The sequence below is a fragment of the Anolis sagrei genome, chromosome 3 (genome assembly GCF_037176765.1).
Source record: "Anolis sagrei isolate rAnoSag1 chromosome 3, rAnoSag1.mat, whole genome shotgun sequence".
Classification (NCBI taxonomy): domain Eukaryota; kingdom Metazoa; phylum Chordata; class Lepidosauria; order Squamata; family Dactyloidae; genus Anolis; species Anolis sagrei.
In genome coordinates this window covers 230,441,069-230,463,815 of record NC_090023.1, presented here as the reverse complement: position 1 = coordinate 230,463,815, position 22,747 = coordinate 230,441,069, and the positions used below count along the sequence as shown (strand labels likewise).

Below are 22,747 nucleotides of genomic sequence, written 5' to 3'. Positions count from 1 at the left end.
TAAAGCCATAATATGGATTCAACATTAGTTGGATAAATAAATAAATAAATAAAAGAGGATGTCCCTAAGCAAAAACAGAGAGCAAAGTGTGAAATATCCATTTATGTCAAAACTTTCAATTAAGATAAGATAGTGTTACTAATTAACACAACACAGAAATGAAGATGTTAGGGCATATGAAAAGTTAAAATTATGTAAAACAACTTCTTTTTGATGAGTTCCACTAGTCAGCTAAATATATGATTTGAGGCAGTGAAAGCTTAGTCCTGAGAAAGATAGAAACAAGCCCTATAAATTATAACTCTATGTTCTTCACTAAAAAAGCAATAGAGTAGAACAAAGTAAAGTTCTTGTTCAAAGGGAAGAATTTATCATTAGTTGATCTTCCATTATGTGTTAAGACTACTTTACATCCTCCTACTTCCCAGCCATACCAATTTTGAATAAAAAATAGGAATGCACACAGGGTTAATAAACAATCTGTATTAAATAATTTAAAGTTATGTGACTTAGATAGCATCAATTCCCTCTTCAGTTTGATGTCACAATACCTGGAGAAAAACAGACCTAAACTGGTTTAAATTACATATAAAAACTTGAAACATCTTGAATTATAGAAAGTTTGGAAACATGCTATAATTATACATACTCAAAAGGTACCTGGGCCAGCTACTAAAACTACTGAATAACTCCATGCATCTGTCATAAAGGTATTTTAAATACCTGAAGTTATTTTTGTTCTTTGCTCTCATAGAAAAGAATTCAGCAATCATATCTACATCGGCATCTGTGAAATATTAGTCAATTTAAATATCCATAATCCATATGGCTTTGTGCATAAACAATAGTACAATAGAAAAGACAACTACCATCCTACCATCACCTTCTATCTCTGCCACAGTATTTTCAGGAAAGGATAACAGAGATGGAAAGAATATTTAGGGGAAAAAAGTATGAAATGTATCCCCCATAGTTAATAAACCCTGAAACTTGTACTGTTGAGAATCTTTACAGATTATGACCTATGTACAAAACCCTCATTTTTTTTCAAAGAAAGCAGCATTTTCTGCATCTATGCAGCAAAGAAAACATTGTTTTCTGTGCAAAAAAGTGCATTTTCTGCACACACAAAATTATTATTTTCTGGATCCAAAACTGTACCAATGTTTGCATGATAAGTATGCACATGCCACTGTAGTGTGGTAGTTTGAGTGCTTGGCTAGGTCTCTGGAAGACCAGGGTGTGAATTCCAACTCTGACATGGAAATCCACTGTGGGAGTTTAGACAAGATGTTCTCAGTCTTAAAGGAAGGCAGTGATAAACTTCTAAATAAATCTTTCTGCCAGCCGCTCCTAAAAAATAAAACCTTGGATAGTGTCATCACAATTGGATTGAAAGGCACTTCTCTACAACAAGGAGTCTCTCAAACCGTGCCATTTTTGTCAACTTTCTCGAATCGAGAAGAAAATTGCTAAAAATCCTTGCTGTTTCCTTTAAGAACAAAGTTAGTGAAGAATTACATCCCACACTAAATACATAGCTGTCATCAACTTTGCACTTCCTATTTTAATTCATTGACAACACCTTAACTTTTGTATTGTCAAAGATTAAACATAAAGAAGACAAGGTTGTTCTGTACTGTTATTTCAGAACACTTATCATATTCGCATGTCATAGCGTTGATAGAACTGTTAATTTCATACATCACCAGAGTGAGAATGCCATGAAAAATGCTCCATATGTTTCATGCCACCCTACGAACATAATGAGTTTCAATAACTAAAATTTCAGGAATATTAAGCGCACCATCTTAACCATTTAATCGTTTTGAACTATTCATGTTGGATTTGATCCAGAGCACACCTAATTTAACCAAATTAGCTGTGTTTGATGTTTCTGAGTTTTGAGACTAATGAACTCCTAAAAGTCCAACAAATATTAAAAACCAACTTTGCATGTTACGGCATTGAATGTGTAGCCATAGAGTTCCCAGAAGTGCATTAACTTTTGTGCATTAAATGTTTGTATACTGTTACATAGACAGTGGCACACATGCATTCATAATGAAAAATGGTTCTGTACATTGTCCCCTGCACCATCTAATAGTTTAATGATATATATTATTTTTTTCTGTAACTTGTGTTTCATCTAATCAACATGCAGTGCCCAGTTTCTTCCACTTTCATATTTCCTACCTGCTCTCTTGCGACAGTAAACCTTCCACATACATATATTCACATAACAGAATAAACCTCAGTTCTTCTTTACTACTTCAAAAATGCTAGTGTTTAGTGTGTAGGTTGTTGAAAATCCATTTTTACAGGGTTTCTGAGGAACAATTTTCAGACATTTTAGACTATAACAGCCAGATTACACAGATGTCGGTGGGAATGACCTCCCTTACTCATTCATTGACTTCAAAGATTTCTGGGCATACTTCAAAAGTAATAGTATTGGTCTACTAAGCTCTAGCTTTCATGGGATCAAGGTATATGAAATGTATGATTTCGTCTGAAACCTGTCCCAATTTTGAGATTTTCATAAGCCTCACTTCAGAGTATAGGTCAGGGGTATGGATATATGGTTCTTCAGATGTTGCTAAACTCTAACTGACAGTATTTCTCACTCTTGGCTTTGCTTTCCAGGACTGTTGGGATGGCAATCCAACATCCCAGAGGCCATGTGATTCCCATTCTGGTATAAGTAGTTACTGGTCATAGCAAGGGACTCCCCGGGCATCTGCTCATTTGTGGTAGATAGGAACTTACAAAATCATCTCGGAGTATTGTGAATCCAGTGAAATTCATGGGGTTGTCATATGTTACAGGCAACACATATTTAATGAAATTAAACTATGTATTTTGTTAGGCATTTAATAGTTGAATACTGGGTATTGGTGTTATTCATGTCCAAACTATTATGTTTCTGTTGGCCTACATATAATTTTTATTCATAGTTGTAGCATACTCATTGCTCCAATGGGAATTTGGCTATTTTGGAAACTAAACAGATGACATATAATATTTAAGATACATCTATTCTGGCAGTCAATTTTAGGTTGTGAATTTTAATCTGCATTTCATTTGTGGATTTTAACTTGTAATTTAACTCTGTGTACCTTGTATGTATTTTAATAGTGTTTTATCTCTTGTTTTAATGATGTTGTATCCTTCCTTGAGCCACATGGAGAGGGAGGTAATAAATTCATCATCATCATCATCATCCAAAATTTTAAATTATAATAAATTATTAATAAAATAGTCATTAGGTATTTCAAGAGGTTATGGGAAAAGTTCTTTTAAATTTATTTGAAAATAACAGGATAAGTGCTTGAGCCTCACACAGTGTTGTGAATTATTTATTCTGTTACAAAACTATAAGAGAACTACCAGTATACACAGATGAGATGATAATAGTCTCCTTTCCCACCTGTATCCTCACCAGCATCTTCCCCCACACCAAAAAAAAAAAATCTGTTCCAGAAACTTGTGTACCATCTGGACCAGTGAGGGCGGTAGTACTGAAGACTGCAGATCAGAAGGGAAAATCAGTGAAAATTGTCCACATCTATGCTACCAGCAGTAATGTTCTGAACAGAACTGGTAAAAACAGTCTGGAGCCTACCATAACTTGCATGTGACTTGAATGAATTAAGCATAGTGAATTAAAAGTCATATATCTGGCTGACAAGAAGTATTATTATCCATGGTCATACCGTTGCCACTGCTCCACTGTCTTCAGATGTTCACTACTGTATTATTCCACTTCCATCGCCTGTATTGAGCATGATCATAAATCAATGAGTCTGATCATATACTGATATTTCAACACATTTAGTTTATTCTAACTATGTAGAAGATTGGAACATTCATCTTTTATTGTCCTGTACTGAATCCATCACATTCAGTCTCAAAAAGGCAATGGTGACAGAAGAATTTATACTCATATCCTTTTTCTCTTCCATACTTAGATTAGGAATAAATGAAGCAATGAAGATTAATATAGATTTCAAGGGTAACAGCATGAGAAATCATTCTAAATTTGCTTGCCTGGTAAGGGATTTAAACTTGAAAGTAAATTAACCATGCCAAGTGTAGTGCCAAAGCATACGAGTCAAAGTGTACATTTAGAACAAGGATGAATATAAATTTATGGACTGAGGGGACCATTGTTATATCCTAATCCTATATATTCAGAAATAAGTGGTATTTTTGAAATAAATAATAGCAAAAATCCTAACTGCACAATACATAACTATTAGCAACTCTGAGTTCTTTTCATGACCAGATATTAGTTGAATAGTAGCTAATGTAAAGTACTACAGAATCAGTATTACTGGTATTTCCATCTCATTTGCCATAGCATTGTAACAACTGTTCAAGTAAGCAATTAGTGCCCAAGGAAATTACTACTAAAAACAATCAATTGAACCCCCTACTAGGGCTAGGTGGCAGCACCAAATAGCAACTAGAGTCCTGAAAATGTCAGGATATCAATTTAGTGAACAGCGGGGTATCTACAACTCACTGACACAAAATGGAAAAAACACCCCCCCACACACACACATACACAAACAAATGAAACTATGATATCTGATGTTTGCCTTTTAGGCAGGATCAATACAACTGTTAATCATTTCCTGGTTGCTTTTTATTTTCTGAAGTGTATTTGATCTTGTTAAATATACTCTGAAGAAAATCCAATTAAAGTGGACAAAAGAATAGCATTAAGACTTGATTTGATAATCTATATGAGACTATTTTCCTGACTTTAGCCGGATTTAAATGTTGCTTACAGAGAAAGCATAATTCCCGCACCCCCGACTCATATTCGTGGTAAAATGAACAGATAATTTCATATGCATTCATCTGCTTTTTTACAGCCTCCTCAAAGATAATTTCTTAACTATATAAATGGACTCACTTGCTTTGTCTTTATGAGAAAAGTTTCAAATGAATGTGCTTAATGAAACTGGGATACGCACTTACTTGAAAAGTACCTTGTTGTTTGCCACAATGGTATTTATATGTTGATCATGACAAAATTCTAACTCCCACATTTTTCAGGCACATAAAATAACCAAGTTTTCCTCTACTGTGTTACTGGCAGAGGAGGGGAAAATCTAGTTACACTTCATATGACACATTTCAAATAGCTATGACACCTTTATTCCTGTCCAAGGAATATATGCCATCTGTTGCCAGTAGAGAAGCATTCGAGCAAGGAAGCTGAAAAACAGCACACAGAACACTACAGGGGAAGAAATAGCAACTCACAAAGGCAGAGCAAACATTAATCACAAAAATTGGGATGTTAATCATGTGATAGGCATCAAGATTTACTGCACTTGGTTCCTTTTCCTTAAACAAGACTGCTGAAAATTGAGTGTATAAAAACTAAATTGTGCTTTGAGCCATATATTGTTATTTTCAAGTCACATACATATATAATTAATCTAATCAGCACCTACATGCAGGACTAGTTCAGAGGATCATAGCTTATTAAACTGACATGTGAATGATTCTTTTGCTTAAGTATGCAGTTCTTTTACTTCTTCTTTTGCAGTGGAAGCTTCCCATAACTGAATCAGATAATTATGGCTACTAGCTGCAGAACATAATATTGAATCATGGTCTGAAGGTGGTAAAATGTTCTAGCTTATTCTGACATTACCAATATTAGAACCATATTTTCTCAATTGCAATAAAATAGTAATCTTTCAATAATTTGAGACTTCTAGACCTTATTGATCGTAATACAATAGACTTACATATAAAAGACTTGTTCATATCTTGCTTTATGAATCCAAGGCTTGATAATCCATATTGTGTCACCTAGACATTTTCCCATAATAGGAAAATACAATCCTTCCTGATATCCAAAACATTTCCTTATTAGAAACATTTACAGCAGTTAAATTCATTTGGTATGTGAATATATATTTATATCTATATGGCAGAATAAATAACATCAGTTAATAAAACAATATATTATAATTCTGTAGCTGATTGCATATCTCCCTAATTATGGGTGGGATATAAAATCAAATAAATAGCATTAATTCAATAATCTTGGTATGTTTCTTTTTCTAAGCTTTGCTCCTCTTCTCAAGAATGATGCTCAAACTATTAAACAGCCTTACAAACATATTTTTTAGAATCAAAGTCTAGGAGCCTTTGTCATAGCCAAGTTACATAACACAATTGGTTACATAGCAGAGGCACTAGGGAACCCTTTCAGTGAATTTTGGTGATGCATATCTGATCACCAAGTAGAGTGCCACGAAGTGGACAAAGCAGAAGCTTTACAAATGCAAATTGGGATTCGCTAGCTGATATCTAGAGGCACATCAGGAATGTTTGATAATCATTGAGCCCCCTGGGGTATTTGTCCCTTTTCTATTAGGTCTCAAAACACATCAGCTCCATTGTGCATTGGTTCCAGTTTCCATCATTTCCTGTTGTCCATTGGTCCCCATATTCAACAGTCACTTTGCTGCCTCCCCTCTACATGGTAACTAACAGCAGCCCCTTGCTGAATATGGACACTGCAAAGCTGCCTGATTCAATTTCCTGTAGACATGAGTCCCACTTATGAAGATGCAAGTCCCAAAAAACCTGACCAATATTGATAAAAACAATAATTTAAACTAAATGACTAATAAAATAAATGCACGTATTGTCCTTCTGACTCACTGTCAGAAAATACCCATTGTTCACTGTTAGGCTAGGGGTTATGTGGAAACCTCTGTGCTTGTAGGCTTTGAACCTTGGAATCCTAAATTGAAACTATATACCAGCACATTAATTAACAGAACTAAATCTGGAACCATGTGTTAGCAAACAGTATTAATTATGGAGCTGCCATAAATCTTTCTACTTCAAGTGTCTCTCCTTCTCTGATCATTCTCTTATTCCTGAAGCATGCAATCTTTGCACTTGGTGACACAAAATTCAGCTTGTCATTCTTCCTCAGTATGATCACATCATCTAGATGACTTCTTTGCTTGTTTTTGTCAGCTAGCTGGCCTGCTAAAAGATCTACATTTGACAGATGCATGCATAATCAAAACTATGTTATGCATTGATACCTGCCTGATGTCCTTCATGACACTTATCTAAAAAGGACATTTCTGCCAATGCTTACAAAGATTTCAAAGCAAACCAAACAAATGATGGCACCAATTTCCCCACACCCAGCTCTGCCAAGATATGGGATAGCTGGAAAAATTGTCTGTAGGTGGAATGCTATAGAATGTCATTTCAATTTCAATGGCTGCTGCTTTTGGTATAGGGTAGGGAAATTTTTCAATCTGTGGCCCAAATGGACTGTGTCACTGGTTTTCCATCTCTATCTATGTTATAGTGACCTGACCATTAGGGTCGGTGCCAGATAGCATGTAACTTCAGAAGAAGAGCAAATTAACTATTGGATAATACCCTGAAGCATCAGCTTTGATAAAGGAATACTTTCTCAAAGCTGTTCTTTGAAGTCCAGAGATTTTCCTGATTTATTCACATAAAATTCTCCCCAGAATACTAATGTGAGGCCTATGACTGATCTTGCATAGGTAAATCACCTACACATTATCCTGAGCTATGTAAGTTTCCAAAACAACAACAACAACAACAACAACACAGCTCCTCTAGTTTATTTTGAAACAGCAACTGCATTGAAGAGTAAGAGTTACTTTATTCATGTTACTTATTATATCACATTTTTCTAGCAATATGAGACCCAAAGCAGACCCTCACTTATGTTAGTTTTTGTTGCCCATTGCCTATCTCTTATAGTAATTCTCAAATTACATCATATTGTAAACCAGTATGTTAGCCACAAGGCAGGTTGTATGTCTTGGCAGAACCTATAATAACACATGGTGGAAAACCAATTGGCTGCTGTGCTTAAATATAATTGATATTTGGTAGTCACACAATTTTTTTCCTTATTTCATTCTCACAAGCAATAAAAATACTTTCAAAAGTTCTTTCCTGTTTAAAGAAATTACAAATTTCTGTGCAATTTTAAGTAAATGTTTTTCTAATTAAACTTTGGAGGAGGTATTTAGTTATTTTCATCAAAATCTTCACAATCTGTTTTTATACAACTGATATTTTTTCCACAGTAAATCATCTAGTGCAAAAATGTTTCTTTTGCAGAAAACACAATTTTTGAATACAAAATCTATTTTTTTTATTTTGTAAAAATGAGCCAAATTGAAAGCTGCAACAACTGAGGGCCCTTCCACACAGCCATATAACTCAGAATATCTCACAATATCTACTTTGAATTGGGTTATCTGAATCCACACTTCCATATATCCCAGTTCAAAGCAGAAAAAATGTGGGATTTTATTCAGCTGTGTGGAAGGGGCCTCTGGGGAATGCTTTGTTGTGTCTTTTCTTTTAAAAGAAATCTGTGAATATGTTTACATTCTTAATATAGGGGCTTCATAGAAATTTGCAAAAGAAAACAAAACATATTCTAGCTCACTGTGCAGATAAAATATAGATATCTTCTAATATAGCAGTAATTAAATGGTAGGACATGAGTTATCAAGAAAAAGGATGGATCTCTCACCAACATATACATATTTTGCCTTGTGTCTGCTTTAACTGAACAGCATGTAGCATAGAAGAAATCATCTAATATGATCCTGCTCAAAGTATGTAGCAACTGTCCTAATGATGCAAAGGCTCAGAGAGATTTTCTTAGGCACTTCTAGGTTCAGGAATTCAGTCATAAGTCTCAATTCTGCCTAAGTCAAACTACTGTGCACAGTGTGTGAAATAAGCCCTAGTTCTTGTAACATGTTCTTGTATGTCTTTGGGTTTTATCTGCCAGTACCTGACCTTGGACTGTTTTTGACCTTGCAGGATTTGTCTAGTTGTTGTTTGAATTTGACTGGTTTTGGATTCTGGATTGCTCTCTGACTCTGGCTCATTCTTGTCTGGTTTAACACTGGTAGGACTGTTTGACCTTTGCTTTATCTTTTGTTATTACTTTAGGTTTTCGCCTTTTTTGTAGGCCTAATAGCCGTACAGAGCCAAATACTCTAAACTGTAAACTGTCTTAACTGTGCTTCCAGAGTTCACTCACCTTCGCATTGCCTGGAACAGGACTAACATACATGCCTAATGCGAAATATATATGAGAGGAATCTTTTCCCGTGCAAACCCACAGACAACTGTGTAATTGGATTGGTAATACAATGAGATTTCCTTGGCACAGGATAATGAAATGGCACATTTCTAAAACATAGATAAGAAAAAATAACCAAAGTAAAAATTATTCAGGAGAAATATGAAATCATAAATAACAAACCACAAAAATGCTTCTGCAGCAAATGACATGGTTTCTATATATTTAAAACATGCACAGCATCAAGTACTAAACTATTTTGCATTTATTTAACTGTAGAGCTATAGAAATATTTAGAAAAATAATACAACAAACCACACAGACCTGCCAGGATCTTATCAACATATAGAATACACTGTTTAGGAGGAAATGCAAAACTATTTTCTATTATAAACTACATTTTTCACACTACACTTACTTGGTTTGACTTTTAAGTTGTGTGTTTCAAAATCTCCTATATTTGTGTGGTATTTTTTTAAAAAAAATCCAGGCAAAGCTTTTTTATTATTTTTTAAGTATATGTTTTAGAAGAAAGTGGCATAATGACTTTCACCTGTAGCATTTCATTCTTGGCTCTAAAAACATTTTTTTTTTGGCAGAAAACTGAATATACTCAATTGCAATAATTAAATGAGGCATCTTTCTTACATGCAGAAGGAAACTTTTGTGAAGTTGTTTGAAGTTTAGAGAGAACAGTACTTGTCTAAATCCCAGCTGATTCCAGCTATGGTATTAGTGCCACTACTATAAGATACTCAAACAAGGTAATGATTTCCAATTCAAGTTACTCAGATTTTCTACAAAGATCAGAAGCATAGGTCTTAGCCATTCCAGCTTAAGCCTATTTTTCACTAGAGATAAAGTTGCTTTATCTATGTGACAGAGGATGAAGTAAAATAATCACAAGCAAAGGTTTCAGTTCATGGGATTTTACATGGCATTAGTTGAGTTTCAGTAGGTGAACAGGGCAAGACTTTTTTCCCTTCAAGGCTTCAATATTAAAAGGGAAATAGATTATCCAGTCCTACATACACATAGAAAAAACACACAGTTTAAAGTAGTAGGATTTTTCTGTGAAAGACAATTAAAGACAAAGTGGAAAAGTGGAAAAGAAACAAGTTAATTTCCTCCTTGCGATGAGTTGCACAAAAATCTTTGTCTGCTTCTGAAGATTAGGTTCTTAAACTGAGAATCAAATCAAAATTGGACTTTCAGAAATTATATCCTTAAAGGCAAACCAGACTTTCTCCTGAAGTAAACAGGCCATTTGCATATTCATGTTTAGAGAATAATGGAATATCATGGAAGTGGAGAAGTGGTCAAGAATACATGACATCAGGCTGGTGTTATTACTGGTGACACATTAATGGTTGTACCCTGTGCTTTACCAGGTGCCATTACTGATACACTAGGAAAGGAATCTGGAGCAGTTTTGATACAACTACATCATATTCAGGCAATGTAGTTCTACTATTGTAGTCAATAGGGAGTTTAATCCTGTCAATTAATTCATAGATCCAAGATGGGATTGACTCAGTAGGATTGACTCAGAAATACATAGTATTGGTGTATACAAAAGGATCAATAGAACTAAGGATTTCTAGTAGGGTAGTGTTGAATCATCCCACTCCAGCTGATCTTGCCTGGTTACATTCCGTTTACTTTCTTTATTTCCAATGGCTTCTTCCTCTTCCTCTTCCTCCTCACTCTCATCTGACTCTGCACTAGTTGTGTCTTCTTCATCATCTTCTAATTCCTCTTCCTCCTCCTCACTTTCTTCTTCCACATTGCGAGGTTCTTCATGTTTCTAGAATATGCAGAAACACACAAAAAGATCTTTAGAAACCCTTAAAATTTACCACTAAAAGCTAAACAAAAAGTAAGGATGTTTCTAGAAAATCTAGTACTGTGATTTTAAAAGACAAGGCAGATACTAATTGATTTGCTTGCATTAATTCTTTCTTCAAATATTGCAACATAAAGCCATAATGTAAGAATAGCAATAAACCAACAGTACCAATCTCCAAGAGGAAAAAGAGAAAAGCTGAAGGATGACAGTGGCCAACAAAAGATAAGAGAGGTGCAACTCAATAATAATAATGTGCTTTCTTCTTTACAGGATCCATTTAAATTATCATTAATAAGACTCTGGAACTCATTGCCCGGAGATATTAGGAAAGCCCCTATGTTAGAAACCTTTAAAAAGAGTCTGAAGACCTGGCTCTGCCGTTGCACTTTCGGAGAGTAGTCACATTATTTTATGCTATTGCTCCCTCAACGTTCTTGTCCCAGGATTTACCTCCTCCCCCCGCCCCTTGTACGAAGGTTTGTTTATTTCTCTGTCTCTCTCTGAGTTCTTCCTTACAAACAGTTCTGCCCCTTTATCTCACCCTGAGTTTTTAAATCATTTTATGTACATGTGGCCAGCTCTCTGTCATTATGTTTGGTTTCTATGTTTTGTTTATATTGTTTATATGCTTTGATGTTTTATACTTTATTGTTATGTTGTTTATTTTACTGCAATTTGTATTTTTGTACTGTGATTTGTTGTTCGGGCTTGGCCCCATGTAAGCCACTTTGAGTCCCTGTTGGGGGAGATGGTGGTGGGGTATAAATAAAGATTATTATTATTATAATTATTATAAATCAATCAAACTAAATGTCATCCATCAATATTTAATTGAGAGAAAATGTATTATTTTATAGTGAAAATCACAATTGCTATCATTATTGTCATAACATTCTAGCTTGTAATATAAAAATGTATTAGTATACAAAGTATAAGATGCTCTTCCAGACTTATTTTTTAAAAAACCCAGATATTATAAGATTAGGGTATTTTAATTTTTTCTTTTGCTCAATCTAAGAAATATTTTCCTTTGACAGTGAAAGAAAGATAACAGATGTATTGTGAAACCTTCCTTTGTACAACAACTCTAACAGTTGGTTGTTCAAGATATACAACTTCTCTTTCCAGCCACTATGCCTTAAGTCAGAGGAAATGGGAAGGATTAATACCATTGAGGGGAAATAAGACATGAGCCTAAAGTACAGTAGATTTTTATGGTCTGCTTTGTATGTGCCCATCAAAGAAAACACAGATAGAAAGATTTGAGCAGGCTGCCGATGGATTCTTGGAAAGAAGTAAAATCTATCTTAACATAAAAAAAAATACCAAGTTTCAAGTTAACATCCTTTCAATCATCACTACTACTATAATTCAATATCAATAAAGAGGGACACCCTATACCTAACAAAAGTAATCAAATAGTTTATTTTATTTTAATGTATTTTTGATACTTCTTCTAATATCAATTTTACTGGTGAGAGCAATTTTAACCTAATTCTTATGCAATTCAGTATACGGAAAACCATTGTAAATGGCAATATTCCAAGCCATTCTTGGAATAGGATATCGGTATAAGTGCCATCTCAAACATTGATGTCCCTGTGTTCCATAGAAGGTATAAAAAGACTCCCATACAACTTTTTTCCTGTGCATATTGAGTTTTGTATGGGATGGAGGTGGAACAGGGAACAGATATATGTCAACTTGGGCCTATCTGTCACTGAGAGCTCCTCTCTCCAGCTTTCCAAATCTTTTTTCTGTTATTTTTCTTTTATTATTATTATTATTATTATTATTATTATTATTATTGTTTCAACATTACAATATCCTGCTCACATTTAGTTTCTGTTGGTGTTCATACTTATACACACTCCATTTCCATGTAACATGACTGCACCTTCTCTTTTTATACAACCTTCTCTTAAAAAGGGGGTGGGGATGTGGGAAGGAAAGATAGTTTGGAATAAACCAGAGGTCATCTATCTTTCCAGCTTTCCAAATCTTACTGTTCTGGTCAATGAAGGAGCAGAAAAGTCACTACACATATTTTAATCATACTAGAACTTAGCTGTTGTTTAGCTTAATTTTCCAACTCCTCCCACTTCATTTTGTTTCATTGTCAAATCAACTGTCTATAAGCTGTCCTTGGAGCTTTCCTCTAAAGGATAGGACATAAATATTTCAAATCAATAAAAATGTAATACATTGTTTTACACATATAAGTACTTCATGAGAACTGGAGCCATGATTATTCAAAGTTTCCAACTGCATAGAATGCATATTTATGCACACCTGTACTCATAGAACACTATGTCCAACCATTCCAAGTTCAGGAATTAACTTTCACTTGTTTCTCGTTCATTGAATGAATACTGGAGAGGAACTTCTTATATAAATCACCACTGAAAATGCCACATCAAACACAAGTAAAAGCAATTATACTCTGCAACTTACTTCCATGGGATTGACAGTGATGGTCAGAGCTGAATCATCCCAATCCATTTCATTTTCTTTATTGCTTTCATTTTCTTTTGTGCCATGATGGAAAGCTGTTCGAATTCTATATACCCCCAGAACTATGATAAAGACTAAGATACTGACACAGGTTACTATGACAATAGTAGCCACACTTGGAAGTGCTGGAAATAAATAAAAACAAAGTAATATAATATATCCTTTGTATGTTCTTGATACACATGCTGATGTTCATTCATGTTTTTCAAGCTGCCATTGCTCAATGGTATGGAACCATGGGTATCTATGATTCTATACTCGTTACAGCAATGTCGACAGTACAGTGGGCACTTGGTATCTGCAGGAGTTTGGTTACAGGGATCCATATGGATATCAATATCCATAGACACTCAAATCTCTTTATATACAATGAGTAAAGAATTTGTGTTCTTTGTATAAAATGCAAAGTCAAACTTTGTTTTTGGACTTTTAGAAATGTATATTTTGAAGCCATGGGTGGTTGAATATGTGGTTGCAGAATGTGTGGATAAGGAAGGTTGATTGTATGTAACTTAAACAATGGTTTTTAATCTTTAGTGCATGCATTGTCTTATTGCAACTATTTCTGTTTTTGTAATCCATGCCAGTAAGAACAAAAATAAAAACAATTGACAACACTATTCCCAACATTTCCTTGAAGTATTTCGTTCCATAGGGTGAGTGGGTGAAAACCAATGCACTTCTACGTGTATATGAAGGTACATATTGAATCTTTCTTTTTAGAAAAGGACTTCCTCCCAGCACAGTTCTTCTCTCCTCAATGATATTTTGAAGCTGTGCACAAGCAAGCCTGCCACACATTCTAACATCATGAGTTGGTCCATGTCAAATTTACTCATACGTAACATCTGCATTAATGGCTTAACCATTGAGATAGAGGGAGTCTGCAGAAACACAGCTGTACAGTCCCATCAGACATACACACTGCACGCATAGATGACAACAGAGTGGAGCAAGTTGTCATGCAATGGTGGCCAGTTGCTTCAATGCCTTAAGGCACCTCTGCACTGTAGAATGAATGCAGTTAGGCCACCACTTCAATTGCCATTGCTCAATGGTATGGAACCATGGGTATCATAGTTTTACAAAGTCTTTGGCCTTCTCTGCCAAAGACTGCTGGTACTTCACCAAACTCCCAGGATTCGACAGCACTGGCAATTAAAATGGTATAAAACTGCATTCATTCTGCAGTGTAGGTGCACTCATAGGCTCATAGAATCATAAAATTACACAGTCAGAAGAGATCAAAAGGGTCATCCAGTCCAACCTCCTGCATTGCAATAATACATAACCATGTCACTCCTGACGAATGGCCATCCAATCTCTGCAAATAAAACCCTCCAAGAAGATTTCACTGCACTCCAAAACTGCTTATTCCACTTTTGAACAGCTCTTATCATCAGGAAGTTGTTCTTAATGGTAGAATCTCTTTTCCTATAGCTGCTGAAGAATCCTAGCCTCTGTAGCAGCAGAAAACAAGCTTGCTCCTTACTCAATATCTCATCCTTTCTAATATTTAAATGTAGCTATCTTATGTCACCTCTTAACCTTCTCTTCTTCAGCATAAACATGCCCAGCTCCATAAGGCACTCCTCATAGGACTTGCCTGCCAGACCTTTTACCAGTTTGTTTGTTGTTCTGCCACATTCAAGCTTGTCAATATTTTATTGTCAATGGGGAAGTTTCTGCAGGATTTACTTAAAGGTTGAAAAGAGCTCTTCAAAGGCCTGAACATATTTTAAAGGATAAAACTCAACACCTTAATTGGCTCCACTAAATTCCAAACTAAAATCCAAAGCACATCCATTGTCCTACTTACATTGGACCCACAACCTACTACTGCTGCCATGGAAAATAGCAAATTTGAGGCTAGTCAGTGCTATACATCTCCATGTTCACCTGTAGAGAGACTTCTGTTATACCCACTTTTAAGAGTAATTAAAATGAGTAATAAGAAATTGGTCCGTTAATCACTATTACTTATCATAGTATAGATGTATAGCATAATGAAATAGATCTCCACAAGTCAATGCACTGAAACTCCCACAATCCTTTACCTTTAAGCAAATCTTTGCCTAATCTTTGCTCTGCTATGCTCAGATAACATTTGGAGAGCTACACACTTTGATGTCAGTGTAGCATGTATCCCCAGTAGATTTTGGACAGAGTTAATGTAGCTGTCCAAGGTGCTGTGCTAAGGATAGATATGAGGACATTGAATAGTTTCTATAAAGTAGGGATAAAGCATGGAATGCATTTACTGTCCCAATGTCATCGGAGCCACCAGCCTCTACAAGAAAATACAGGAAACAAAAATCTTGGCATCCTGGAAGTGAAAATCCAATGACATTTGATTGGCAGCTTCCAGAAACAGAATAATGTCAAAAAATGGATTTTGGTTTGATCCAGCAAAACAATGTTTATGTTTTTAATACATGTAATACCTGAGCCATTAATACTGTTTATGCTTTCTTCTGGGTGATGGATAGACTGGATAAACTGTGGCTGTATTATCATATGATTTACATATTCCATTATATTAGTGTTGGAATTGTGAAGGATGTTAACCTTGAAGAAGAAAAAAGAAGAGAGAAATATTACAGATTATTAAACATTCTAAAGAAATCTGCATTTGAAATCATACTAGAAAAGTTCAAATCACACAGATATTTCACTTTTTCTGGGTATAGAGAATTGGTTCAGGGCTTGATATAGAATTGCATTTTAAAGATTCTTAACCGCTTTATCCCCAAATATATATTTTGGGAAGGGAAATGACTACTGAAAAGAACATTTTCTGAGAAATCATACAATACTTACTATGCATTTACAAGCAGAATGTAGCTATATGGTAATTAAAATAATATTATTCTTTCTTATGTCTGTGAAATGCTACTGTGAGGGCTTCATTAAATTTATTACATTGTTGCTTTGTCCAGATAAAAGAATGGAATGGGCTGATTGCTAAAGGGAATTTGTAATTTTAGTTGTATCTCCTATTATTTCCCCATCCCTTCCATCTGCTGGCTCTCATTCAACCCCAGATTCACTCCTGTTCTGGATATTGCTTCTGAAAAGGGCTGTTACAGTCAGCAGCTGTTGCTCTTAAAGTGAGAGTGGCAAATTAAGTGACAGAGAGATGTTACGGACAATATTGGGTGGAGAGGTTTCGTATCCACAGGAGATATTCTAAAAGGGGTTTGGATTGTTAACAGGTGTGAAAAAAGCCAATGTTACAGTGGTATGTTGTTGTTGTTTTTGTTTAAATTACCTAATGTGAAAATGGGTGAAATTTTGTTTTAATTTTTTTAAATACCTTTCCAAACTTTGAGAATTTTTCTATACACTTGATAGAAATCATCCAAAATTGCCAAATTTGCAGGAGAATAAATAATACTAAACTTTATTTTTATCCCCCACCATCTCCCAAAGGGGATTCAGGTGGCTTACAATGCATTCCAAGTGCACCATAAGAAAAGGTACATTATCACATAAACACTATAAAACAGCCACTATCAGCACATATAAAAATGCAGACCATTTGTAGTTAAAACTAGCTGCCATCAATTCACATCTAAAGGTCCAGAGTGTCAACCTCATATGGGCCCATTTTAATCTAAGTGAGGCCAAAACCCTGCTTAACAACCCATGTATTTAGGCTAGATCAGAAGGATTCAAGGACTAACCTAATCTCTTTTGGGAGGCAATTCCAGAACTGGGGAACCACCACAGAGAAGGCACTCTCTCTCGTCTCCACCAACCGCACTTGAGACGGTGGTGGAACTGAAAGAAGGGCCTCCCCTGCTGATCTCAAAGCCTGCACCGGTTCTTAGAAAGAGATGCGGTCTTGAAGATAGGTTGGACCTGAAGTGTATAGGGCTTTGTAGGTAACAACCTGCAACTTGAATTGAGCTCGGAAACTTGTTGGAAGACAGTGCAGCTGTTTTAGTTGTGGCATAATATGTTCAATATAGCTAGCCTTTGCACTGGTAGCTGACTTTTGCACTAACTGCAGTTTCCAAACCACCTTCAAAGGCAGCCCCACATAGAGTGCATTACAGTGGTCTATTCTGCATGTAACTAAGGCATGGATCACCATGGTCAAGTCAGGCTTTTCAAGGTAAGATTGCAGTTGGTGCACAAGTTTTAACTGAGCAAAGCTCTCCCAGCCACCACCAATACCTGAAAGCAGATCCAGCCATCCAGATAGAATTTTTGTGTGTCTATTCTTTAAACATCTGACTTTGAATCACTGTGTATTCAATCATATTTTGTAATACTGGATTATGTGGATTATGGTTTCTACCTTTTGTAGTTGGGTCATCATTTTCATGTCAGTTAAAACATATTCCTTTCTATACTAGGATTAGTAGTATCTACTGAATTCGGGCAGTGCATGTAGCTGGAAATTTTGTTCTTTAAAAAAAAAAATATTTGCCAAATGCAGATTTCTAAATAAACTCAATATGTGGACATTGAGCAAAAATGTTCAAACTTTCCATTAAAAATGACACTGTTTCAAATCTGAAGGAGATGCTAAAACAACTACCACAACTTTTAAAAGTAGAGAACAGTAAAGTTTGCAGCTTGATCAAATTGTCCCAGGATTCATAGAAGTATTTTGGTCCAAAGACAATCCCAACTTTATCAGAGATTAGTTCTCACACACCCTAGTTTACCTGTAGATTCATGGTCTGAGAACTAAACAGCCATTAAAGAAGATGATGCCTTCATTAGGCTAAATTACAATAGTATTTTAGGTAAGCAATTTTCATGGCTTATTTCTTGCTTAATGCAAAAACTGATAATCTAAAGCAGTGTTACTCAGGGCCCTTCCACACAGCCCTATATCCCAGAATATCAAGGCAGAAAATCCCATAGTATTTGCTTTGAACTGGGTTATCTGAGTCCACACTCAGATAATGTGGGATTTTCTGTCTTGGTATTCTGGGATATAGGGCTGTGTGGAAGTTCCCTCAAAGTGGTTGTTCCTGGACTAATCCCAGTCCTGGAGTCATTGACTCCTGGTTTCTAGCAAATTCCAGGAAAGAAGGAAACAATGTATATAAATATGGTGCTGATCCCAGAGCACTAGAAATATATAATTATCACTCCCCCATATAAGATAGTCTGTAAAAGAATTATCTAAAACATAAATTTTATCGGATAGTCTCAAACATAACAGACTCACTGAATTAATTTTTCTATGGTAAACACTCATTTAAAATCCCATTGGTTCAATGGGTCTGCTCTAGTTAAGACTAACACTGGAGTTTTGGTCAAAGTTCCAATCAAGCATTTGGGGTTTTAGAGTTAGATACAATATAAACATCAAAAAGAAATGTATAAAAGTACCACATGGATCTGCTCTGTGCTTTTGATCACAGTATATTTCTAATATTTTAGTTGATTCACTAATACCCTAGCCTACATTCTGGATTCAAGGGCAATAAAGATTAAATTGTATGGAAGGTGATCAGGTTCATGGCTAATAGTTGGCACATCACAGGAAGCTTTTCACATGCTGTGTTTTCTTATGCAGCAGAAAACCCTTGCTGCTCACAATGCAATGAAGGCTCACTTCTATCAGCATGACATTCAATTTATAGGAAAAACATAACCTTGTAACCACTGCTGGAATAGAGCAAAATGTTCAAAACAGACCTGTATGCAAGAATAAAAGCACAGAAGGAATCTGCTTTACAAGGCTTGATGGCTTATGACTTTATAGACATCTGCAACATTTTATAAAGGTACCACTGAAAGAGCATCCATGCTCCACCTCATTAGCTTAAGACACAATTCACACTGTTTTTCTTGCACAGAGTTATATACTTGACATATATAAGAAGAAACTCCTGGAGAGAGCAGGAAAATATTCCCTAACCCAAAGCTTGTTCTCTTTCTCTTTTGGTACAAATACAACCAGTAAAACTAGGTCTGTTTAAACCTTTTGTTCAAAAGCTCAATATGCTTTTGTAGTAACTGTGGACATGTCACTTTATGCAAATCCAAACCAGAGTTACATTAGAGAGATTTACACAAAGTGGAGAAGGAATAAATTAGAAAAGTATTTCAGTTTATTGGCAGTGTAAGTGGATCTTATTGAGGCTGGTGGCTCCAAGGTAAATGGGGCAGTTGATTTTGTTCAGCTTTTAAGGAGGTATACAATGTAATGAACATATTTTTTATTCAGCACATTGGATATGTCCTTTGAAATTTGAACTACAACCCAGAGTGGATTTACCTCTTCACTGATATGGGGATTGCCAGTTTGAAGCTGCAGGCTATAATTTTAGAAATCATTATTCAACTAACCTATATGGCACTAATACCAAGTACTGGGAATCCCTGTAACTTGAGCATTGTAACTGGAGGTTGGCTGTTACCAATGGTGCTATGGATTTTGAAGAGGCATAAAGAGAGGGTGAAAGGAAGAAATATGCAAAGAGGAAGGCATACCAAGTAAACTGTGGTTGTGACCATCTTCCTTCTGGAAATCTATTTCTCAATGTTAAAGACCATGTGGATCCAAAATAGGTTATCACAGTCATTTATGGATCCACTGTCAAGACTACTTCTGGAAGACACCATGATGGTGGCACTATCATAAAATATATTTATGATTGCAAGCATTAACTCTCCCCCCCCCCAATATATATATATATATATATATATATATATATATATATATATATCATTTAAGACCACATGGAAGAACTGAATTGTCAGCAAGGCTTAGATATATAACTTACCTCTAAATTAAATTCATTGCTGGTATAGCGCCCATTGAGCTCTGAACATTTGATTCTAAATTTCCTATCAAAGAAGGAAGATGTGTGCCAGTTACGATAGCGAACTTGTTGCAAGACCTGTTCATAGTTTTTCATTGTGTCCACACCTAAGGAAGTGACACAGCATCAGTGAAACTATACAGTGGAAAAACCACCTTCATGCAATAAAAATTGTCATGAACTTGTGGTAAATAAAATAAGTCTAATATGGTGGATCAAGCCGTGATATTAAAATATGATATTAAAACCTTATAGTTCAGATTACAGCAAGCAAAGACACATATGTTTGAAAACTGTAATAGAAATAGACATATCACAGTGGCATTACTTCAGTAAGGATGATGATTTCACATGAAGCTGAACCGTTTGCTTACTCATGGTTGCACAATGACACACCTCTTATTTATATATCATACCAATAAAATAAATTTATATATATATATATATATATATATATATATATATATTGTGTGTGTGAGAGAGAGAGAGAGAGAGAAAGATGTAATATAATAGAAAAAGACACAGAAAATGTCAATTCACTTTCTACACATCTAAGCCTGCCATAATAATGGTAACTATTTTTAAAAGCAAAAGAGTATATGCCCTTCAACAAGCAGATAACAGAAATATGTTGAGTATCTTTAGGGATATTTTTGCTTATAAGAACAAAAAATATATCCAATCACAATATTATATGGTTTTGCAATAAATTCTCGTCTCATTTAAAATACACACACCCCACATAAAATACATTTTAGAAATTGACATGTTTGCTGTTAATAATGATGATGATGATGATGATGATGTCTGCTGTGAACTCATCTTGTTGTGTTTCAAATAAAATAATAATAATAATAATAATAATAATAATAATAATAATAAATACATCACACAGTCCTAGATGCTTGGGAAGTGTTCGACTTGTGATTTTGTGATTAGAAACCCAGCATATAGATCTCATTTGCTGTGACATACTGTGTTTTTGTGTCAGTAAAATAATAATAATACTTTATTTATAGGGCAGTTTCCTACACATATGGCAAACATTCAATGCTTACAAAGAATATATATAAACAAATTACTTCAAAACAAAATACATCAAACAATATACAAACAACCTAACTGCAAAACTTAATACTAAATACATTAATCAAAAATACAACTTAAATCAGCCATAACCAACATCATATAGTATAAATTAACAGGATAAAATATTTAAAACATTTAAAAAAGCTAAGACCTTGTTAAAAGGTGGGACCATTCCAACAGCTAACAGACTGAAATCAATTCCAGTCTCTGGGTAGGATTTAACATATCTAGATGATGATAAATATCAAGACATATTCGTCTTCCTCTTCTCCATATGCTAAAGTGCATAACTGTGTTTTTAGCAACTTTTTAAAGGCGAAGAGAGAGGGGCAGTTTTTAAGTCTTTTGGGAGGGAGTTCCAGAGGCAGGGAGCAATCATGGAAAAGGCCCCCTGTCTTATTGCCCCCAGTCATGCTTGAGATGAGGGTGGGACTGAGAGCAGGGCCTCCTCCTCAGATAGCAATGCTCGAGCTGGTTTGTATACAGAGATGCGGTTTTTCAGATAGTCTGGGCCTGAATGATTTAGGGCTTTATAGGTAATAACAAGCACTTTGTATTTAGCCCAGAAGCAGATTGGCAGCCAGTGGAGCTGCTGCAACATGGGAGTCGTCCTCTCAAGCTAAGGCGCTCCGGTTAGTAACCTGGCTGCCAAGCTCTGAACCAGTTGTAGCTTCTGAACTATCTTCTAGGCAGCCCCATGTAGAGAATGTTGCAGTAGTCCAAAAAGGAAGTAACCAAGGAGTGGACTACTATGACCAGATCCGGCGTCCCAAGGTAAGGGAGCAGCTGGCACACTGTACAAAGTTTTAACTGTACAAAGGTAGTCCTGGCTACCACTGACACCTGGGATTCCTGGGTCAGCGATGAATCCAGGATCACCCTCAGACTGCGAACCTGTACCTTCAGGGAGAGTGTGACCCCATCCAAACACAGGCTGTAACCCCACACCCTGATCCACCTTCTGACTGACCAGTAGCACCTCTGTTTTGTCTGGATTTACCACCAACTAATTAGCCCGAATCCAGTCCATCGCTGATGACAGGCACCAGTTTAGGAGCAGCGTGGCATCCTTGACTTTCGGTGGAAAGGAGTAATAGAGTTGGGTATGGTAACCATAGTTTTGACACCAAACTCCACTAAGACAATCGATGCCATCTCTGTCCCATGGCCAGGCCTGAAATCAGATTGAGATGGATCCAGATAATCTGTTTAATCCAAGAAACTTTGGAGTTGTGAGGCCATCACTTTTTCTAGAACCTTGCCCAGGAAAGGGAGGTTTGAAATTGGCCAATAATTAGTTGAGTGGGATCCAGTGTTAGTTTCTTTAACAAAGCTCTTACTATTGCCTCCCTGAAATTA

General features: G+C 35.6%; 1 protein-coding gene across 2 annotated transcripts in view; it reads right to left on the bottom strand.

Moving 5' to 3' along the window:
• Positions 1-1,077: 1,077 nt before the first annotated feature.
• The window catches only part of CLSTN2 (calsyntenin 2), a 416,131-nt gene continuing 394,461 nt past the window's right edge, over positions 1,078-22,747 (bottom strand). For both annotated transcript variants that reach the window (XM_060767908.2, XM_060767910.2), the window contains 4 exons: positions 20,261-20,406; positions 15,950-16,073; positions 13,446-13,630; positions 1,078-10,949 (listed from right to left, as the gene is read on the bottom strand). In XM_060767908.2, coding sequence (XP_060623891.2) covers positions 10,743-10,949; positions 13,446-13,630; positions 15,950-16,073; positions 20,261-20,406 — 662 coding nt within the window. In that variant the 3' untranslated portion in view covers positions 1,078-10,742. The remainder of the gene's footprint in view (positions 10,950-13,445; positions 13,631-15,949; positions 16,074-20,260; positions 20,407-22,747) is intronic.